This window comes from Etheostoma cragini, chromosome 8, assembly GCF_013103735.1.
Source record: "Etheostoma cragini isolate CJK2018 chromosome 8, CSU_Ecrag_1.0, whole genome shotgun sequence".
NCBI lineage: Eukaryota > Metazoa > Chordata > Actinopteri > Perciformes > Percidae > Etheostoma > Etheostoma cragini.
The window spans coordinates 5,890,275-5,911,518 of NC_048414.1; the positions used below are offsets into that span (position 1 = coordinate 5,890,275).

Consider the following 21,244-nt stretch of genomic DNA (forward strand, 5'->3'; position numbering starts at 1 on the left):
AAAATCTTTCCCTTGCCACAGGCCCGGGCAGGTTAGTCTAGTGAATAGTTTCTCTGCTGAGCATTTTCAGGACGTCACATGGCAAAGTCTTGTTTGTGCAGAAGTGAAGAGATTGTGAAATCCAAAGAGTTTTAGATAGCAAGCGAGTCAGACACGAAGTAGCTGTGGAAATTGCAGGGGCTGCTGGGAAAATAAAGAGAACAGCAAAGGCTTAGATCAGACAAATTCAAAGCCTGTAAACTATTAGGACACAACACGCTGCTGTTACATCCGGACCACAGTCTCTAATTGAGTAAGACAAAAGTACTGCTGTCTCATCACATGGAAACTGCAGGATTGGCTTATTCTAATCTGAGCAGTTCTGTATCTTTAAAAAGCTTTCATCAATGTCACTTCACCCATGTTATCTAAAACTACATTCCCATTCCAGACATATTTGATTGCTTTGTTTGAAAATGAATCTTCGCAACATTGTCTCCATTTGTGAAATGCACACGTTTACAACCTGAGAATACCAGTGGCAACAGTAAAGTATAGATAATATTTTTCCAGTATTCCATGCTAATTAAAAATATCAAAAGCTGGAATTTGTAAGACTAAGTTTTATTACAGTAGACTCTCACTATGAACAACAGTTCAAATAATATAGAATGGGCACTGTTTTGTTTCTTAGGTTCTGAGCCCAAGTTGGACTCTGAGAAGTGCACAGACTTGGACTTGAATTAACCCTTGTGTTTTCCTCGGGTCAAATTTGACCCATTTCCAAAGTTTTTTTTATATCAGATACTGTATATTGGTTTCTTTCAACCAAATTGCCCACAAATAACTTGGATGCATGTATGCCCATACTACGTTCTTCGCAGGTAAAACTAATGATTACTTCCATTGAAGTTTGGTTGTTTTATTAAATTTTGTAGCATTTTAAAAAACAAACATTTAATGGTTTAAAAACAGTATCCTGACTAAACTTTGACATAAACCAATCTGTGATTCAGTCACATCCTCTGATCTTAACTATTAGCCAAAATAACCATGAATAAAGAAAGCATTGAAAAACTACTATACGGTATGTACGGTATCATTTTGCAGATTACCAGTATGAATATTGCTGTTTTTTTCCCTTCTAGAGTTTATTTGTGATGGTTTATGTAGTAAAAGATTTTTAGCAAATACGAAAACAAGAATATGTTTGACATTTTACACATTTACACAACATTTTTGTGACTGCGGGCAACAGAAAAAAATCAGACTTGTAAAAATTTCAGCTCACATCCTGTAACCTGAAAGTTTCTGAGTAGCTGCCAGAGGTTGCTCATCTAATGAGCTGTTGAAGTGATGAAGTGTTGCAGGATCCAGTACGACTGCCAACCAGAGTTTTAAGTGATATTCCATCCAAAACTTGTGTTTTTTAATATAAAATAGTCAAATCCCTAGGCTTGAACAGCAGCTGTAACCCTGGTTGATAATGTATGTGTAGCCTGTTGAACTTAGACCCACACAGGACACAATAACTTCTTCGGGTTCGATCATTTTGGAAATATTGACAGTTCCTTGCAATTCGACAGAAAGGCCAAGACAAAAATAATTAAAAGAAACTAATCCAAAACATATGCCAGTGGGCTTGTGACATAATTATACCGTAAATATACCTTCACAATGAACTCTGGTTGATTCTTAACTGTACAGTTGGACTTAGAAAACAGAAACATTTCACAGAATACTGACTCTGTAAAACGGGCTTCACCAGGGAGCGCACAACTTCACACACATGTCCCTCGTCTTACTAACACATGGAAACACTGGCGTCAGCCGCTAGACATGAACCATCAACATCCGTCCAAAGTCAATCTCATCAATAACGTATTATCCAGTTAAAGGTGCAATATGTAATACTGACAGCTAGTGTTGAAAATAGTTCAAAATACTGGAGACATTTGTCTCCCCCACCCCCTCCTCCCCAGACTCAAAGTTTATGTTGGTTGCCAGCCTGAGACCGCAGCATCCAACAAAGTTGCTAGATGCTTGTCTCACATAGCCAGACATTACACCACAGCACAGCAAAGTAGATAACTTTAGATGCTGGCTATATTGACATATATGTTGTCATAAAAGCCCATGCTTATGTGGAGCTCTGTACCCAACTGACAGACACACTTTTTCAACTTAGAATTATAGTAGGAACCGCTATGAAACCCCCGCAACCTTGCCATCCTTTTCCACCCAACCCAAATGGACACTTTATTAGCTTAGAATTACGGCAAAAATTAATTGCTACACACACTGCAAACTCATGGCCCTCTCTTTCTGATTCACCGCTGTTGGCTAGCAGTTAGCAGGGTTAGCATGGCGGCGTTAGCCAGGACCAGTTGGGATCACTTTACTGGCTGTGTCTCAGTTGTTTTTCCAAGTAACCAACTCGGGCGCTCTAGCAATATAATTTATTGTGAGTTGCTACACGAATGTTGAAATTACATAAAACGCCAGTCCCTAGTAGCTGTGATAAATTAGCCTACCTATTCAGGAGAAAATTAGCCAACACAGCGTCCTTTTGGGCTCTAAGCTGTCTCCATCTTTCAAAAACATCACCAATATTTACCCAGGGTTTGATACGTCTGGTCACGCAACTTTAAGAAACATGCCTTTTTTTTAAAGTTTTTTTTTTAGGTCAGGTAGAATCTATCTCTGTTGATACCGGAGGTTACAGCTGTAGCGCGCTGGGTTTACGTTTTTAGTGGTATATCTGGCAACCCTGCATGCCTGCCAAAGAAGGCAGTTGATAACAACACACAGGCAAAACTCAAACAGAAATTCCGTCACGGAACAGAGATTTCAAAAGGACAAAATACTGTCATTTGCATTATTGTCAGAAAAGACAGTATTTCAACTTAGCATGTTGCTTTTATATCTGACGACGCATTGGGGTCATTTTTGGATTTATTACAAGAAATATATTACATATTGGACCTTTAAAAGATGAACACAGATACAGTGTAATTTTAACCTTCTGTACATACATGTTTTAACCAGTTATGCAATAATTAACCTATTTATTTCACACAATGTACTCCGGCGTTCTCCACAATGCTGCCTCCCTGATCGGCACGAGAGAAAAAGAAGGACCAAGAGCCACCGCGCAATTCTTGTCGCGTGATACCGCCACACAGTGGCTGAAATAACCAACTAAAAGTGGACCCTATACCAGCCAACAAACAAACATATACAAATTTCTTTGATTTTTAGAAAACAAAATACATACTGAAACAAACCAGAAATAAATGTCATGGGGGTGTTTCAACAAATTCACCACCTGGTTACATAGGAAAGAAATAATTGGTAAAAAAGTAAAAAAAAAATTTTTTAAATGACAAAGAGCAAAATGAAAATATGAGACAGAGGATGAGGGAAGAGTATGTAAGTTACTTCATGCAAAGATGAAATTATTTCTATGATGAAATTGTTTCTATCATTCATTTTGACTGCAGATGAGGGGTCATTTCACTGTTGAAACTGAGCCAAGTGAATATCTTTAAACTATAATGATATTGTGCATTTTAAAAGCAGCCCTTTGCTGCATGTCATTCCCCATCTCTCTCCCCTATCTCTACCCCTCCAGCTGTCCTGTGTGACAAAGGCCTAAAATGCCCACGAATGATCTTTAAAAAGTACCCTTTAACTTGTAATGTTTCATTATGTAATAAATATGCTTTAGTGTACAGTTTACCAATTAAAGTCGAGATGTAAAAGTCACAGTGCTTAAAAGATCATTTCTATATGTTTTAGTGGCAACTGAGAAACAAATAAGCACAATAAAACCACCCAAACTGTAAAAAAATCTGGAAGAAATGAAAGTGTTCTGTTTAAAATAGACCTCAATAAAACGCAGCAAGCCATAAAGCGATTGGAGTTTCGGGCTGTTTTTACTTCTATACCAATTGAGCTACAGAGAATTTAGTAAATCAGACGCGCCCTCATAGCCTCAAAAGTGACTCATTAACAGCGAACTGGTAACCACCTATTAATAATACGAAAGAGAACCGGTTAACCAGCAGAGCTCTCATTCATCCAAACGAGTACCACTTGTGTCCATCCATCACAGAAGCAGGTAAAGCACTGTTCAACACGGATGATTGTGACGTCACACATAATTGACAGTTTTCTTCTTCACTTACAAATAAACACAAACCCTTTGTTCACTTAAAGCGTAACTCTAACCAAAATGCAACCAAGCTTCTTTTTGTGAATGTACCTGAGTCAAACTTTTAGTTCAACAGCACAATAGGACAGAAGTGCCACTTTTAAGATTGACCGTATTTTCTGTTTTTGGTCGAATGGCCTTTTGAACGGGAGAGCTATGGGCACTACTATGATAGCATCAAAAACACTATTTTTAAAACACAAGAAGGCTTGACACAACATGAAACTTTGCTGGAAGAATCACCAGTGGCTGAACACATGAACTCAAGCATTGAGAACATTGTTTGTGTTCACAGAGTTTACTAAAAAGAAACGTTTTGAACAACTCAGCTTAGCTGCTGGTTTTTCCGCTTGCCGCTATCTTACCAATCAAAAAGAATCGATCACCGAATGCGAATGAACGGACTCTATAGGAGGAAATGTCATTCATATGTGAGGCTCCTTTTTCAACTTCAAGTTCAACATTGTTTTGCACTCAACGACAAAACAACAAATTATCCGTGCATTTATATGGAACTAAGCTTTAGGAGCTTTCCATCTTTACTAAGCTTTAGGCCCTTTCAATGAAAACACTACATTCCCAAACAACACGACATTGTGCCATGTTTTTCCTGCTCTTCTCTCCCGGGAACTTTACATGTTATTAACAGGATAAATTCTATACTTACATCTCAACTACATAATTCTCTCAAAAGAAATGTCAAAGGCGAGTGCTTGCCTTGCTTTTTTGGTTCCTTTTTTTTTGTGTATACATTTTTCCATCTTTACTTTACTTTAATTTAAAAAAAAATGTATATGTTGCTTTAAAAGTTGTTGTTAAAAGTTGTTTGCGTTTTTTAAGAGGCAATAAGTGACATTATTAATCAAAAATATCCCACGGTTAGCTGATCTGGTATCAGATTGGGCTCAAACGATTCTCAAAGGATGTTTCCCACATATAAATATCATAATGAAAAGTGAGTTTTTCTCCAGGCTGTGTGAGGCTATAAACAGGTCTGTTATATCATCACAGTAAAAGGAATAGTTCAACATGCTAAAGCCCCTGTCAACCTCTCCCCTCTGGCTCTGCAGCCAGGCTGTAGACGTTTCCTCTGTGGTCAACAACCATTTCCTCAGATCTCAGCCTGCATTCCAGAGACCTGTCCAACCCCTGTAAACAACATTCCTGCTTTGGAAAACAAAAGCCACAACCCCCCCCCCATTATCTCACTGACCGATCGAAAAGAATCCTCTTGGCCAACACTATTTCTTTCCTCTTTTACACTAGTGAGTGATGCTTGTTCCCTCACTCCTGGTATTCTCAACTCTTCTTTAACACTTTTAAATCCTCTTTGTTTTTGACACAGAAAAACTCCCATCAGCCCCATCAGTGTCCCCTAGCCATGTAAAAGCTTCTCTCTGTTATGATGTGATATATTTATTACATCAAATCACAACAGAGAGAACCTTAAAGGGTCAAATCCTATATTTGTCAACCTGTGTTTATAATGTTGTCCAGTTATGGGACTATTACCAATTCTGACACAAACCATCTTGGTACTTACTATCTAGCACACACAAATGCAAATAAAAAAAGAGCTAAAAACAACGTGAGTTTTAGACGGAGCGCGACTGCATATAAATGCAATGAAAAGACCTGAGTGGATGTTGACAGATACATATAGGTAGTCTGGATAAACTACGTGAATGTTAATTTCCTGGATAATTGCAGACACATACGGCTAAGTGCCAAATGTCTGAAGTCTTTCTGGTTAACTTTCTGAGCCTCCATCTGCATACATTCCCCACGTCCACAATTCTGCACAAACTATGCTTGTGGAAAAAAAACTAAAAACACAATAAATAAAGTTGTGAAGTTAAATTGGTAATGACAGAGAAATTGTAGAAATGAAAAGGTTTGGGAGGGTTTATTGAAACTAGGCCATGACCACTGCTGGACAGGCAGGTCAGGACTGACAGGATCAGAAATGACAGGAAATGGGCAGAAGAAGGTAGCAATGTTAAAATTAGGTTAAATATATGCTAATAATAATAACTTTTTCTTTTTTTACTGCCTATGCCTTTAATTGGGATGGTTTACATTAGATTGCTTGCTTGCTACACTGTGTTCTGCAACTTCAAGTACTAAGGGAAGAATGGAGGACATAGTTTTAATTCTTGAAAAATCTAAGAGACTGCAGATATGTTATGGTTGCACAAGCCAATACAAATTCTTACATTCACTTTCCATTTAAGAGTTAAATGCCAGTCATCCAAACACAAGGTTTGGTCAGACTGTCTCATACCAAACTGCCTCCATCTCATCCCCCACTGACAGTCTAATCTGTCCATGAAATGGACAGAACAAACTGTAACATTGAAAAACTAACATCAGACTATAGAAAGTACACAGTCAAGCGTGATTAAAATGTTTTATTCTGACAACACAACCCTGTCTCACGACATTTCGTCATATGGTCACGTTATTTTGATCCATTAAATTCGTCAACAGGGACACCATTTTCTCATTTATTTAGTGGTGGTCACCAGGAAATGGAAATGTGATCAGTTCACAAACTGCCATAAGACTGGTCTGCAGCAGCCTGCTCTGGGGGACAACAATAGCCGCCGGGACATGTTTTGTGGACGCACCAACAAGGAGATGAAACGCCACATGCCGGCGACAACAATGGGATGGACCACAACACGTGGGACACGCTGCAACTACAGGATGCTTCCCATTAAAATACATTAGTTCAAATTTCGTGCTCGCCACAGCAAAAAAACAAGAAAATCGCGTCCCTGCACACAAATCTATAGATTCAATAACGTCACCATTTCACAAACCGGGCTGTGTTGTCATGCAGTACAACATCACTCATGTTCAGTGAGTTTTTATTTCATTTTCCCCAGTGTTTCGGTAAAATTTTGTTTTAAAATGGTGGATGTGTAATGTTGGAAGGAATATCGGCTGATTCCTTTATAGGCAAATCATCCATCACTAAACTCAAAGTTTTAAAATTAGAGTGCCATTCAGTTTCCTTCGGGCAGCTAGTTGATCAAAATGCATGAGAAGAAATACTTTGGCATGGACGTTGCATGAAATGTTTGGCCTATTTGTGTTATTATTGAGGATGAAAGAAAGAAATGCAGAGTCCTGATTGTTAGCATCTGATGTTTTTGTCAGGCAATGCACTCACTGTGAAGTTATCTTCAAGTCAAATATTCCATTATTACTTCACCGGATAAGAGCTACACCCAGACGCTGATTGTGAAAACACTGCTTGATAAACAAAGCCCCCCCAAAAAACTAAAATTACACAGAAAGTTGCCATGCAGGCCAGTCAGTTTCTAAATGGGAAGATGGTTCATAGGAGTAACAGGACTGAGTATCTGACACAGCATCAGCAAACACATGAAATGTAGCCACATGAGACCTTTGGTAATAGCATGAGGACACTTAGCACCTTTAAGTGATTCACCAAACTATCTTAAAAAAAGATCACTACATCTAAGAAATATTGTACTGATTGTACTTTGAGATGGACATTCTCAGTCATACTCAAAAATACAGAAAATAGAGTGAGATAACTTACTTTTGGCCTTCAGGAGACTCAATTGCAGCTACTTCCTGTTGATCATGTGACTTGTGGAATGTCCCAACTTTTTAGAGAGGGGGAACATTTTTATACGAGGAGGAGTGAAAATCTGGGGACACGATTAAAATGTGTATTTTAACAAAAATATTATGAATGCTCCAATGAGAAAAACATATTTTATGATGAAATTGGAAATTGTCACGCTATTATACCAACAAAAATTCTGAAGTATTCAAAAAATTATATTTCATGGTGAAATGTACATGTAGTGATAGTAGATAGTAGATTGGGGACAGGCTTTATTTTCTTAGTGTTTTTTATTAAAGGTACTGTACTTTACATTTAGAATATTAATAAATCAACAAATGTTTGCTATGTACAGATATGGTGAAATAATGTCAACCTGAGCAGAAAATGAAGTCCCACTCTCTTTGTGTGTGGTCTAATAGAGTGTTCCATTTGTATTTGGAAGTCAAATTTTCAAAAGTTAAATTCAGAAACACGCCCCCTGACTTCAGATTTCCGAGCTCTTAACTTGGACAACCAAGAAGTACCCTGAGCTAAAAATTCCGCATGGCTGCTCCAAGCATCAACAGTTGTGAAAGCTGTAGTAGTTTTATTTCTGTCTCACTAAATTAGTCGTACACACAGTGCTGTTCATCTGTTCAACTTGCTGTTTGTAAGAAAAAAAACAGCGTAATGCGTCATGAACTGGCATTGCTAACAATAGCTAACCTCAGGCACCCATATATAGAGGTTTACTCCTCGACACAGTGGCCCAAGGTTAGATTCTGACGTGCAGCCCTTTGCTGCATGTCATTCCCCCCTCCTCCAGTTCATCAGCTGTCCAGTCAATAAAAGGCCTTAAAAATGCTCCCTCCAAAAAACTTTAACTATGGCTAACCTGGCTAGAGCTAATGAAAACAATGAAAATCCGCCAGTTTTTATTAGCTGCCGATCCAAAAAACTGAGCTGCAATGATGGACTGATCTGATCTCATGAAATTTGTATGCCATTATTGGTGTGTTATCAAGACACATACACACTTTTTGGCGTGTTTATCAATGCAGTTTGGCCTCCATTGACTCACATTACCTTGATAGCGTGTGAATTTATGCCGTAGCGAGTAGTCTGAAGGGGTGAAAATCCGCGTACGTTGGTCAGTGTGGTGGATGGGTAAAAAACAGGACTGTCACGCTTCCTAAGCTAAACTGTTGATTTCTTCTCGCGATAACACGGCAAGTGGCGTGTATGTTTACGCCCGCTGTGTACAGCGTAGACATGCACGCATAAAGCTCAAAATGAGTTCAGATAACTTGCCACTTAAAAAAAGTGGCAAAGTGGATACAGACACGAAGAATCAGGGAGAATGGGAAGACTGTGGGATCCTGACAGTAAGCTAAGCATATATATACAAGCAAGCACACATATAAAGATACTTTTTTAGTCCTGACACTGATACAGCAGAGTGGCCCAATACTTCTTTATTATTTCAGGAGTCACTTCAAAGGTAACATTTTAAAGACAGAAAATACAAGTCTCAGATAGCATTATCAAACAGTGCACAAATAAGAACATGATTTACAATGCATAAGCGTACTTGCTGACGCGGTTAATCTAGTGCATCACACCCTGTGCAAATGTCAGAGCTCAAACAGAGAAAGGGAAAAAAGATAAGAAGTAAAAAGGTTCTACTCTTGTTTTCGGCTATGGATGCAGGCCAACATTTTTCCCCTCGAGTCTGCAGCTCTGTGATTTGTTTCTTCCCCCCACTCCCTTGACTGTATATCTGTATATCTGTATCAGTGTATCTGTGTCCCAACCGGCAGCGGCAGATTGCCGCCCACCAAAAGCCTGATTCTGTCTGAGGTTTCTTCCCGTTTAAAGAAGTTTTTCCAAGCCACTGTTGTACCAATAGTTGCTGCTATTACGTCATGTTAGAAACCAACATGGCTGTTCTAAAGTAACCCCTGATGAACAACAGAAGCTAGTGGCCTTCTGCAAGATAATGCTCCATTTATTAAATGTTGGTGACACTTCATAAATGTATTTATAGATGCCTCATGGTGTCCACCCACCTTTTTACATATTTCAATTACAAATTCATCTAACAACATTTTTCTTTTTCTCTTCACTTTTTCTTGCTTGCCTAATTTTGGGTTTGACGTTTAATGAAAGTAGAAGACTATCTTTCAAACTTCATGCTTTTGTGTAAACATGTTTGTTCAAATAGTTCCCAAGCCCAAGCCAAGATTACTCAAGTGATCAGAAAGCTCCTCCAGAGCCACAGGAAGACAGTATACAACTCATTTCATAGGCTGCCTAGTACTTCCTTTAAAGTACATTCATAGTTGTATAATTAGTTCATTCAATTTGGTAAATTGATTGCACACATTGTTGGTAAAGACTGTAAAGTTCCATTAACCATTTTTGAGGAACACATTTTTTTCCATCCTCTGTATGACTTGAAATTGTTGTGTGCTGGCCTGGAGGGCATAGTCTTTGATGAAAAGCAGTGGAGGCAGACAGCTCTGAGTGACTTTCCAGAAGGGCTCTCTCCTAAAATAACTTCCCAGTCCGGTCCTGCATACCAGGTCTCTGTGTGTGCTGCTGAACACCGACCTGCGTCGATCTGACCACCACCTCCTCCTGCTCATACACCCTCATCAGGACCACCTCAGAACCACACTTCCTCTGGTCATGTTACCGTTTGGTGCCTTCATTCTCCAAAATCAACAGGGAGACCTTGCACAACTGACAAATAAAGCAAGAAGTGAAACTTTGGCAAATTGTAAAAACAGCTGCCTGCCAACATGGAAAACATTATCACTGTGTAGAATATTTGTTTTGGAAAAGACACCAAAACCTGTTTGGCATTTTTCATGCATGCGTGCATTAAAACTAATGCAATTTGTTTCCCCGCTTCATGTAGCGACACAATAAACCCTGAAGGGAAACTCCACCCTATCAGCTGGACGGAGTCATGACATAACCCAGATCAGACTGCTTTCAGGGAGGGGGGACGGAGTCCACCCTGTAGATTTCCTGCCCAGTCGTGACTCTTGGCCTTTTTTTTTGAGGACATGAGGGCAGAGGAGGGGATGGCGAGGATGGAGGGTGGGTAGTGAAGGAGGGGAGAAGGATGAGGTGCAATGGACGGAGGGATGAAAGGAGGGCGGGAGGCCATATTAGACCAACACTGCTTTTCTTGGCTCTTTCTGTATTCCATCCCACCCCGCTGCAGGGTAATACACACACACACACACACACACACACACACACACACACACACACACACACACACACACACACACACACACACACACACACACACACACACACACACACAAAGAAAACACAACCGAGATTTCCATGACAATAGTGTTCCAGCCAGTATGAGTAACAAAGCAGGGTGATCACAGTGCATTTCTCACAGGGGAGGAGCGGGTGAAAGTCTCCCTCAGTGCTGGACCCAAGGAATCATCTGCTCCGCTGGTCAGGCCACAAAACCAAATAAACTGCGTGATGACTTCAGGGGCAAGGTGGTGTCTATGCAGCCAAGGATCTGTAGCAAACTAATGAATTAATTGTGTTACTAAATTTCTAACTAGAAAATGAACTCTAATTCAGTAGGAATCATTATCGTCCTCTCTGGGGCGAAATTGTACTTTACACAATCTTGTTCTGAACCATATGAACCATATAAGAAAAAAAGATGAAGAAAAGAAAATCGGACTGGAGTCATCACTCTGATTGGTGTGTAAGAGCCTTCCTGTAAAGAGTTAATTTAAATCTAATAACATTGTATAAGTAGCATACTGTGAGTGGAATGTAGCATGGAGACAAGGTTAATGGTTTGAAATGGTTTCAAAATTGACAATATTATGTCTGCTGCTAACAGCCAAAAGAACAGGGATGTTTTGAAAGGTTGAACAATTAGGCCACAGAAAGATGTTTGCAGTAAATTCTGAGGTGTAAGGTATCATTGATACTTTACTGTATTTAACAACATGCTAATCGCCAGGCTTACGTAAACAACAATTCCACAGAATTTGTCAATCTCCAAGATACTTATCTAGATCGTTGGTAATCCTACTTTCTGAAATATTTACCAGGGTGCGGTTGGAGCGTGGCTCTGGGACCTGACTGAATGCAGATTGTTCTGTTTCTCAATACTTTCTAATGCTTTTCTAACTTTCTAAAAAGATACAAAAAGTCAATGCATCAAATTCTCACCCAAGAGGTTCATTGGTATACAGTTTGAGAAGGTATACAGTTTGAGAAGGTGGGTGGAACAAAGACATTTGTAATTTTGACTCTGACAAAGAAGAGCAGCTGTGGCCATTCAGAATTTTGTCAAGCCTGTGGATCCTGGTGGTGACAAGGTTTTACAGTGCAAAAAGAATCAAAACACACGCAGATACTACATCAGCAGATATTGTTTCTGTGCTGTCCTTCCGAATGATTTATGTGTTCTGTTAAGACCAGCTCATAGGCTGTGGCAATAAATGGCAGAGAAAAAAAAAGCTGCAATGCACACGCACATGCACACGCACACGCACACGCACACGCACACACACACACTGTACAGTGGGCAACAGACTGTTGCACAGAGCATAAAGAATCTCGTAGTATCCGTCTTCCAGCTGTGTCTGTGTGTCCTTCTGACTGAAAGGCCTTTCTTTCTCCAGGACCGACTGCAGTGACAAGGCTGTTTAACACTCACCCTGGCCCTAATCCAGCACGTTACACTGCTCTCCTGACCCCAACACGTGGACCCGGGGACCCACCTCCAACCTTCTCTGACAGCTGTGTGTGACCTCAGGCTAAGTAACGTGGTCGTTATGACTCTGGATACTTTAACAGTACATGCGGCAGACAGACACAGGCAATAGATGACAAAATGTCAAGTGTTTGCCATACAATAACAATTTATTTCTATTTCAAAATCATAGACATTCAAAATGTAACATTCAATTACCATTGTGACAGCATGGTCAAAAAACTAGCAAAGCAAATCAGCAACATCTATATGTGGTTGTCTAGTATTGCCAGACCTTCCTCCACAGAACTGCAGAGGAGGGTCTGGCTAGTCCACACAGCGTTCCGTGATGGAAGAAAAACATGCTCTGGTTTACTGGCATTTCTTTAAACCATTTGATAGTCTCGCTAGCTAGACTAGTTTTCTAGTTGACCATATTCCTCATAAATTCACCGGAGTTCAAAATGCCAACACAAAGGAAGACCAGGACAATGGGTATACGGCCTAAATGATCCATCGCAACAGAGCAATCCCGGAAGCGGAATGTCGTGGATCTAGACCAGTGTGTGTGTACCTCTTAATTGTAAAACCATCTGTCTAACGGACAGCAAACTACGGCACCAGCATTGCAGGAGGTTTTAAAACAAAACAAAAAAACATTGCTCTTAAAGGGAACATTAATTTACACTGATGACACCTTTAATGGTGATGTCACCAGTGAGTGCCTAAATACGTGAAGGCTTTCACATGTGCAGCTCTGGGAAAACATCTTCTGGCACATACCATTCTTGTTTTAAAAAGATAAATACCACCAACAGAAATCCATCACATGAAAATCTAGAATAAGACATCACAGTACTGCCCAAACTGTTCAAATGACAAGTTATCCCTGAGAATTGCAGGACGGCAAGTACACAGCGTAACACCAACTATTTTGCAAAAATGAGAACAAAAAGCAACTTGCGGATGGCCACATAAATTAGAGAGAAGTTGACTCCGTGGAGGATTATATTTGACAGCCGTCATGCACTAATCAGGCGGAAAATGTTTTCATGCCGTGACTTCTGCACTGACGTGGGCGATGTAAGGGGAAGGTGGGAACAGCATGCACGGAAACACATCCAGATTTTGAAGTTTGTCCTTTTTGTATGCCACTCACTGCATATCAAATGGACATTTTTATGTGAATGGGATGTTTTCATATAACGCTTTTCTAGTCTTAGTGACTACTTAAAGCGCTTTTACAGGAACCATTCACCATTCACACACATTCACCCTATTGCCATACCTGGAGCCATCAGATAAACACTCACACACATTAACACTCCGATGGGACGGCATCGGGGGCAACTCGGGTTCAGTGTCTTGCCCAATGACACTTTGACATGGGACCGCAGGGCCAGGGATCAAAGTGAAAACCTTCCGATTGGCAGGCAACTCAGCCCCAGTCGCCCCTACCCTCAAGAGCTGATGGAGTCAGTAGATCAGAGTTAGGTCCTAAGAAAACAGGCATTTCTCTCCCACTGAGGCTTGCTCAGAGCCTGTCTGTAAAAGCTAAAGCCAATGTCAACACAACCCAGCTCAGAACCTTATATTGAAGGTTAACAAGCAAACTGATGTCCTAAAACTCAAAGAGGCTGAGAAGAATGCAGACTTAATTGCTTGTTGCTTTGCTTGTAAAGTAACGTGGGCTATCTAAAACATTTTCTGCACAGTGAAGTTCCTGGGTCCTAAATGGATCGCCCAACAATTATACCATCTTTTGCAGTTCTGACAACCTTTGCTGGCTCCACATCCTCAACTAGAAATATGTAATCCTTTGTGTATATGTAAAATATGTAGTCCACAACTGGAAAACAACACTGGACATATTTATTTACTGACATGTTGAAAACAACAGCAAACTTTATTCAAAGCCAAAACAATCAGATAGGACAAAAGAGTTTGAGCATTTCTCTCAATGGGATATTAAGAATGGTTTATCCTCCCTGATTTGTGCATTTTTATTCATGTGGGTTGTTAGGGAGTAAGGAGGAGTTAACTGAATAACATCTGCCAATCAGCAGCTCATTCTTTCTAACCAGGCCAAACATATAAGAGTGCTCTCCTATGTTATAAAACACTTTGCCATCCAAAAGAAATCTGAAGCAGAACTCAATGATCCAGTAAAAGGCCTGTGGTCATAAAGAAACGTCAAAGTCTGACATAAAAGTACATATGTGGGAGTGGACACATTGGGAGACGTCCATTCAGTTACAGAAGAAGGAATTATTTCATGACTTACTGATACTACTACTGTTACTACTGATACAGTGTCTCCACACAGAGTTGAGATTTCCAACACTGCAAACATTTCAATGTCAACAGAAAGTACTTCTTAAAGTGGCTTTTAACCCCTCTTAACATAAGGTTTTACAAGACATGGCAACAAAACAGAGTTTATTAGCGTTCTTTGGAAGATGCTGTTTTTTTTAGTTTTCTCTCATTTTGACATCCACAGCAGAGTGACTGATCAGAGAAGCAGACGCATGGAGGAACAGCCGTGCCAGAAGCTTATGAAAGCTGCAGGGTGAGCAGAGGCAGACCAGTGACACCGAAGAAGACAGAAGAGCTGAAAATGTAAAAAGATGAGAGAAACACTGAAATGCAAAGGCCATTCACTGGAAAGAATGACGGATGGAGAGAACATTGTTAAATGCTGACGAATGGCTGCAAGAACTGTTCTGATCGCCTCATTTGCCTGTTTGCACCCTAACACCACCTGGTGGTCAAAAGCACTTACAGCATGTATGTAAAGCAGACAACAAAAGGTTGTCAAAAACATGCAGCACTATCTTCTACTATAAATCATCAAAACATAGACGATACTGTGTCTTTCTTGGAAACTGTATTTTAAATAAAATGAACGGTCTATTGTCTTTAATTCACTATATCTTTGCCCAGATTTACTAAACTTAAATTTAGTCAAATTTAAATAATATTGTTTGAAAGTCAAATAAACTACAAATACAAGATAATAATCACCATCCCTAACACCTTAGCCAGAATACACAAGTTTTTCTTGGAATAAACATGCTCTGAAAGTGTGTCAAATACATAGTGCAACTCTAAACTAAATGTACTATATTATTCAACTGCTATGACCACAAATCAAAGAAACAAAATTGAAAAAAACAACAACAAAAACAGTTTTTTTCAAAGACAGGCAATCTTTTATATTGTTACAATTTGTAGTCTAAAATTATGTGAGTAAAGATTTTGAAACAAAGATTAACACGTTAACAATAAAAGCCTTTAACGTGAAATATCAGGCAGGCACAACAGCAACAAAACATAACTAAAACAGAAATTCCATACTACTAAAGAGCAAAAACATCTGTTCAGAAAAGCAAAAGCATGTGTCACTGGATTTTGGAAGATCTAACAGTGACAAGTAAACTATTCCAAAGCTTTGTGGCAAAGACAGCAAATGCACTGTCTGAAGTCTGGCTCTGGAAACAGCCAGTGACACTTGTTAACCGACATGAGAGACTTTAAGTTACTTAAGGGAAAAAACAATTGAGAAATTTGCCTTGTTGTTTAGTAATAACTAAAATTTCACATTTAGTTTTAAAGTGTACTAAGTGGTGATTAAAACAGGCCGTTAGTGGAGTAATGTGCTCCTTCAGCCCAATAGTCATCTAGACATGAAGACACACACACACACACATGAATGAATTTCTTAGCACTTTCAAACATTTCTTAATTGGACGAAAAAAAGGAAATTGAAAAATGTGAAAAGAATTAAAGAGTTTTTAACATAAGAACAATCAAGTCACTGACTGAAAACAATTAAAGCAGGTTTGTTGCATTAACGTTTTTATTTCCATTAGTGCCGAGAACAAGCTCAGAGGCATTCTACAGCAATAGACATTTCTCTTGTTCCAGAATCTGAACATTGCTTTGTATTATTATTATTTTTTAAAGGTACCTGCAGTTTACAGATTACAGCTTAATCTTTGACAAAACACATAACTTGAGTATGACTTGATGTATGGGGAGTGACAGAAATAATAAATAATGAAAACTGAGGGGTGGTGATGAACTCCAATGAACTCAGCCTTTAGTAAGCAGAAAACAGAAGAGTGGAGTGATGGGCACCTTCACAAACACACAGCACAAACAGACACAGACACACAAACAGACACAGGCATACTTTGTGGTTGATCAATCTAATTAAAAGTAGTTACATGTACCTTTGACACAAAACATGATATATATATGTTGAAAAGTTAATCAAGCCTTAAAAGTCTTACTTAAGCGAAATATTTACACATAAAACTGGTAAGATGTGGATGCGATATCCTGAAGGAGAAACCCATATTTTTATTTCAGCTATCTGTACGAGATGCCACTGGAAATGCACAGTCTCCTGCAAACGCATCACTTCCTGAGCTCTGTACTGTCTGTAAAATCTCAACCTACATCTCCTGCTCTCAAAACATTACAAAAATATAAGATCAATAGACAAACACTGCAAAGTAACTATTGTATATTCAGTATATGACTAACAAAGAATAAGGTGTCATCGGTATACAGTTTGAAAAAAGAAATGTACAGCAAATAGTCAAACACTTTTTAGAAAAGAAACTGTTGTCTTTCTTTTCTTTAGTGGATGAAAAAAGTTATCTGATCTTCTCATAATACACTTTCTACTTCACCTAAAGTACTTAATTCAACATTCAACAACCAGATAAATGAAAAGAGGAACAAAAGGAGTCTGATTTACATTAACACTCTTTCTAGTTTCAACATACAAAATAAGTCTAAAGAGTAAAATACTGTAAATCACATGATTTAAATTTATGACAGGCTTTATATTTAGCTTACATATGGAATGCTTAACATCAAAAATAGCTGTGAAGAAAAACAAACTGTCAATGTCTTCATTTTAAATCAATGTAACCTAACCAGCTGAGCATTTTATTCATTATCCCCAACACAGCACCAACCTTTTTTTTATGAACTCTTAATTGGAGATTTGGAAACTGAAAACATCCTGGTTAGAGATAACCTCACACCTGCCTGTCAGCCAATACGGTTAAAGAGCAATACTACTGAAATACCTTCTGGCTTTGGTCTACAAACTGTGTAGTAGTGTTGTCAGTGCTGTGTCAGTCCAGTGAATATTTACAAGCACTTTGGAAGCATGCAGAAATAATAACCTATGCCAGATGATGACATAACTCTTGAGCTAAATTCAATAAAACCTGTGCAAGTTGTTGCAACAAGATCTTCATTTTAAACAGTTTTTAGTATCAAACCGTCTTCTTTCCACACAAAAGTAAAAGTAAAATGGTATTGTGTGACAATATTAAAGTCAAAGTTTGACATTTTGGGAATTAAGCTTATTTGCTCTCTTACCGAAAGTTAGTAGAGGAGATAGATACCACTCTCAGACATGGTGGTATATATCTTGTCATCTAACTCTTGAAAGAAAACAAATGAATTAGCATATTTTCCAAAACCTTGTTCTGTTTCTTTAAACTGAATTTAGCCCTGAGAAACACAATACAGCGGTACCTTAAAAACATTGAAAAATTAAATAGAAAAAACAAAGAGGCAGTTTTTGATCTTCTTGTTAATGCAGCATATATTTACCTCATTGTCTATGTACAAGGCTTATCGACTATCCTGATGAACCAAAATCTAGAACCAAGCCATCACAACTTTAAATCACCTATCCACTCAAATGAATAATATTGGCGTATGATATCATATGGAATACAATGACAGAGCACCCCCAAGATACGTTTTGCAAACACATGGCATGTTTATGTCTTCCTTTGTGCCCTTTGACAAGGAGGAATGATACAACTAAAATAAATAGACATGGCCTGAGCCTCCTTAGATAAGAAACTGCCTCTTTCTTTGCCAATAAAAATTCAGTGTTTCATTGCCTGAGAATTGGTCCACAGTTGAGATAAGTAAATAACCAATGGTTTCAAAACATTATTTTCATTTAAACTGATGTGGCAAGAGGTCTTTAATACTGAAAGGAATGATTTTAGGAGACAGAGGGAGGATCCACCTCCTTCTGTGTCTTATCTCAAAGTGTCTCAGACCCAGTACTGGTTCTTTTTCAAGGCCGGGTTTGTTGTCCGACAGTGTTGCAACAACTCTGGGTCTGCGGCTTTGGAGTCCATGTTTGACATTGGGATGTTATTGGCCGGATCAGTTTTGCGAAAGGTTTCTGCGCTGGCTACCTCTCCATTTTTGGGCTTGGTTGCCGCTGTCTGAACGTCGTGCTTGCCTGTCTTGTTTTTACGAATCAGGTAGTAGGCCAAGATGGCTGCCAGCAACAAGAGAAGAAGGATTACCAGGATTGGGATGAGAATAGACCAGAAGTTGCTACGCCGGTGAACATGTGGTTTCTTATGGGAGCTAGTGCCAGAAGATGTTGTGGTGAGGGCATCTTCGTGGGGCCAGTCCATGTTGCCCCGCCAGTGGGGGCTAGTTGGGGTGGAACGAGGAGACCCAGCCACACCAGGGAGGTCATTACTGCCCTTCGAGGCTTCTGAGGGAATCCTCAACAGAGTGGCAAGGTAGACCCCAGAGGCATTGTAGGGGGCCGTCTGGAAGGAAAACACACATTCTGCAGGAGGAACCCCATGGGCTTTGAGCAGGAAGCGGGCCTCATCCTGACTGACACTACCTCGTGATCCAGAAGCACTATTTAGAATTTCCATAGCCACACGGCCCTCGTCCAGCTCCTTTTGGCTGAATGTTTCCACTGGCTGACCTGCACCAGGACTGCCAGTACTTACAAAACGAGCCCCCTGGGGTTGCTGGATGACAGTGAATGTTGGGGAGGTTCTGGTCTTGTTTGCCAGGGGAGTTGCATCCAGAAGTTTCCTGTCCAGTTGGACAAGAGCACCTTGGGGTAGGAGAGGATCCTGAGCAATGTTGGCCAGAGGCTGGACTGTGATGTTGAGGACAGAGGAGACATTAGCAGCCTTGCTACGGGCTATGAATGCAACGCTGTCTCGGGGTGAAGTGGACTTAACAAAGCGAACACTGACTCGACCTTCTTTGATCTGTGTCTGTGTGAAGGCGGATGTAGGCTGCCGGTCTACCATGACAGCTGCATACTTAGGGACACTTGTGATCTTGTAAAGAATATCCTCTTCAACAGGGCCCCCTGTAGTGGCCCTCAACATCTCCTCAGTCACCAGGGTCTCATCATCGCCTTGCTTCACCTTGATCTCTGGGGCTTTGTCGAGAAACAGGATGCGAGCTAAGACGCCGATGTGGAGCGTGTAGGGCTCTGTTTGGTGTTCTCCATCGGACACAATGAATTCCATAAAGCCATCAGCAAGGCTGCCATCGCTGATGAAGCCCACCTGCCCGCGATTGACCATCTCCTGTGTGAACTCAGAGATAGGGTCCATTGTAAATGAGTCTAGTGTGACTAGTCGACCATTGATAGGGGCTTTGGTCACTTTGAAATGCACCTCATCTGGCGGACTGTCCTCGTCTTGAGTGTTAAGATGCTTCTGGGTCAAAATGGTCATAGAGCCTTGAAGAACCTCCAAGAGCATGTCTATAGTGACTAGGTCGGGGGAGTCAGAGCCCCGACGTTTGATTGAGATGTTAAATATCTCCTCCAGGACCACGGCTTTGGCAGGTGAAGCCACACCCTGACCCTCAGACTTCAGACGAGCTCTGAAAGAGAAGCTGTCAAAGGAAACCCCTGAGTCATCATGGAGATACTCTAGCTTTCCTTGAGCTACATCTTCCTGCATAAAGGTTGGGGCATTACGGGGCAGGTCTTGACCACCCAGGGTGATACGACCGTGGTCAGGGAAACGCCTAATCTCAAAAACCACATCCACATCGTCTTGCTTAACATCAGGTAGGATAGCCAAAAGGTTTGAGGCGTCAAGAATTGAATTGTCAATGGCTTGCCTCTGGCCTTGCACAATTTCCAAACCTGAAAAGATACAAACAGCCATTTGAATTGTCATCCAATTCCGTTTTGAAAGATAATTTCTATACAGTTTTAGCTGTCAACTGTTGACATTTATTCACACAGCACAGGGCATTTCTGCTGTTAGCACATAGGAAAGACAGCATGGCTTGTTGTTTTGGCAGTAATAGAAGCAAAGGTGATAAGTCCCTTAATGGCTTTGGACTATTAAGGGAATATGATACAAAAGTTATTCTAAAACTATAAAAAACTAAATTGAAGAACAAGCTGCAATTTCCAAGCATAATGGCAGATTCATCATAAATGTACAATACTGTGAATATGACCAGAATGTTTTACCATGGAATCATTTTTTAAATGATTGAAAATCAATGACCAAGCTTCCATAGAAGCTTGTTTGAACCCTTTATGAGAATTTTACATAGAGTATTATTCTTGAAAAAACATTGCAAACATGGAACAATATACAACACTTAGCCTACTTTAGAAAATTACAAATTTAAAGTGACCAGGGTAACAAGGTGTTGCTGTAAGTGTGCTCTGCAAATCTACACTGAATAAAAGTTAGATATTTAAATAAATTAATAGATACAATGTTACCAAGGCTGCACCTGGTTTAAACAATATCTCCACATTGTAACTCTCGTGCTATTATTTTAGACGGAGCTCTCTAAAAGGGCTTTACAAGCTTGACCACTCACCTCTGCATCTCAACATCTGCGGAATTCTTCATATAATAAC

The 21,244-nt window shown here is 39.8% G+C and overlaps 1 protein-coding gene across 1 annotated transcript in view; it reads right to left on the minus strand.

Moving 5' to 3' along the window:
* Positions 1-16,365: 16,365 nt before the first annotated feature.
* The window catches only part of cspg4 (chondroitin sulfate proteoglycan 4), a 68,369-nt gene continuing 63,490 nt past the window's right edge, over positions 16,366-21,244 (minus strand). Inside the window, exon 11 of the mRNA XM_034879159.1 lies at positions 16,366-20,506. Within this exon, the coding sequence (XP_034735050.1) occupies positions 18,633-20,506 (1,874 nt within the window). The 3' untranslated portion in view covers positions 16,366-18,632. The remainder of the gene's footprint in view (positions 20,507-21,244) is intronic.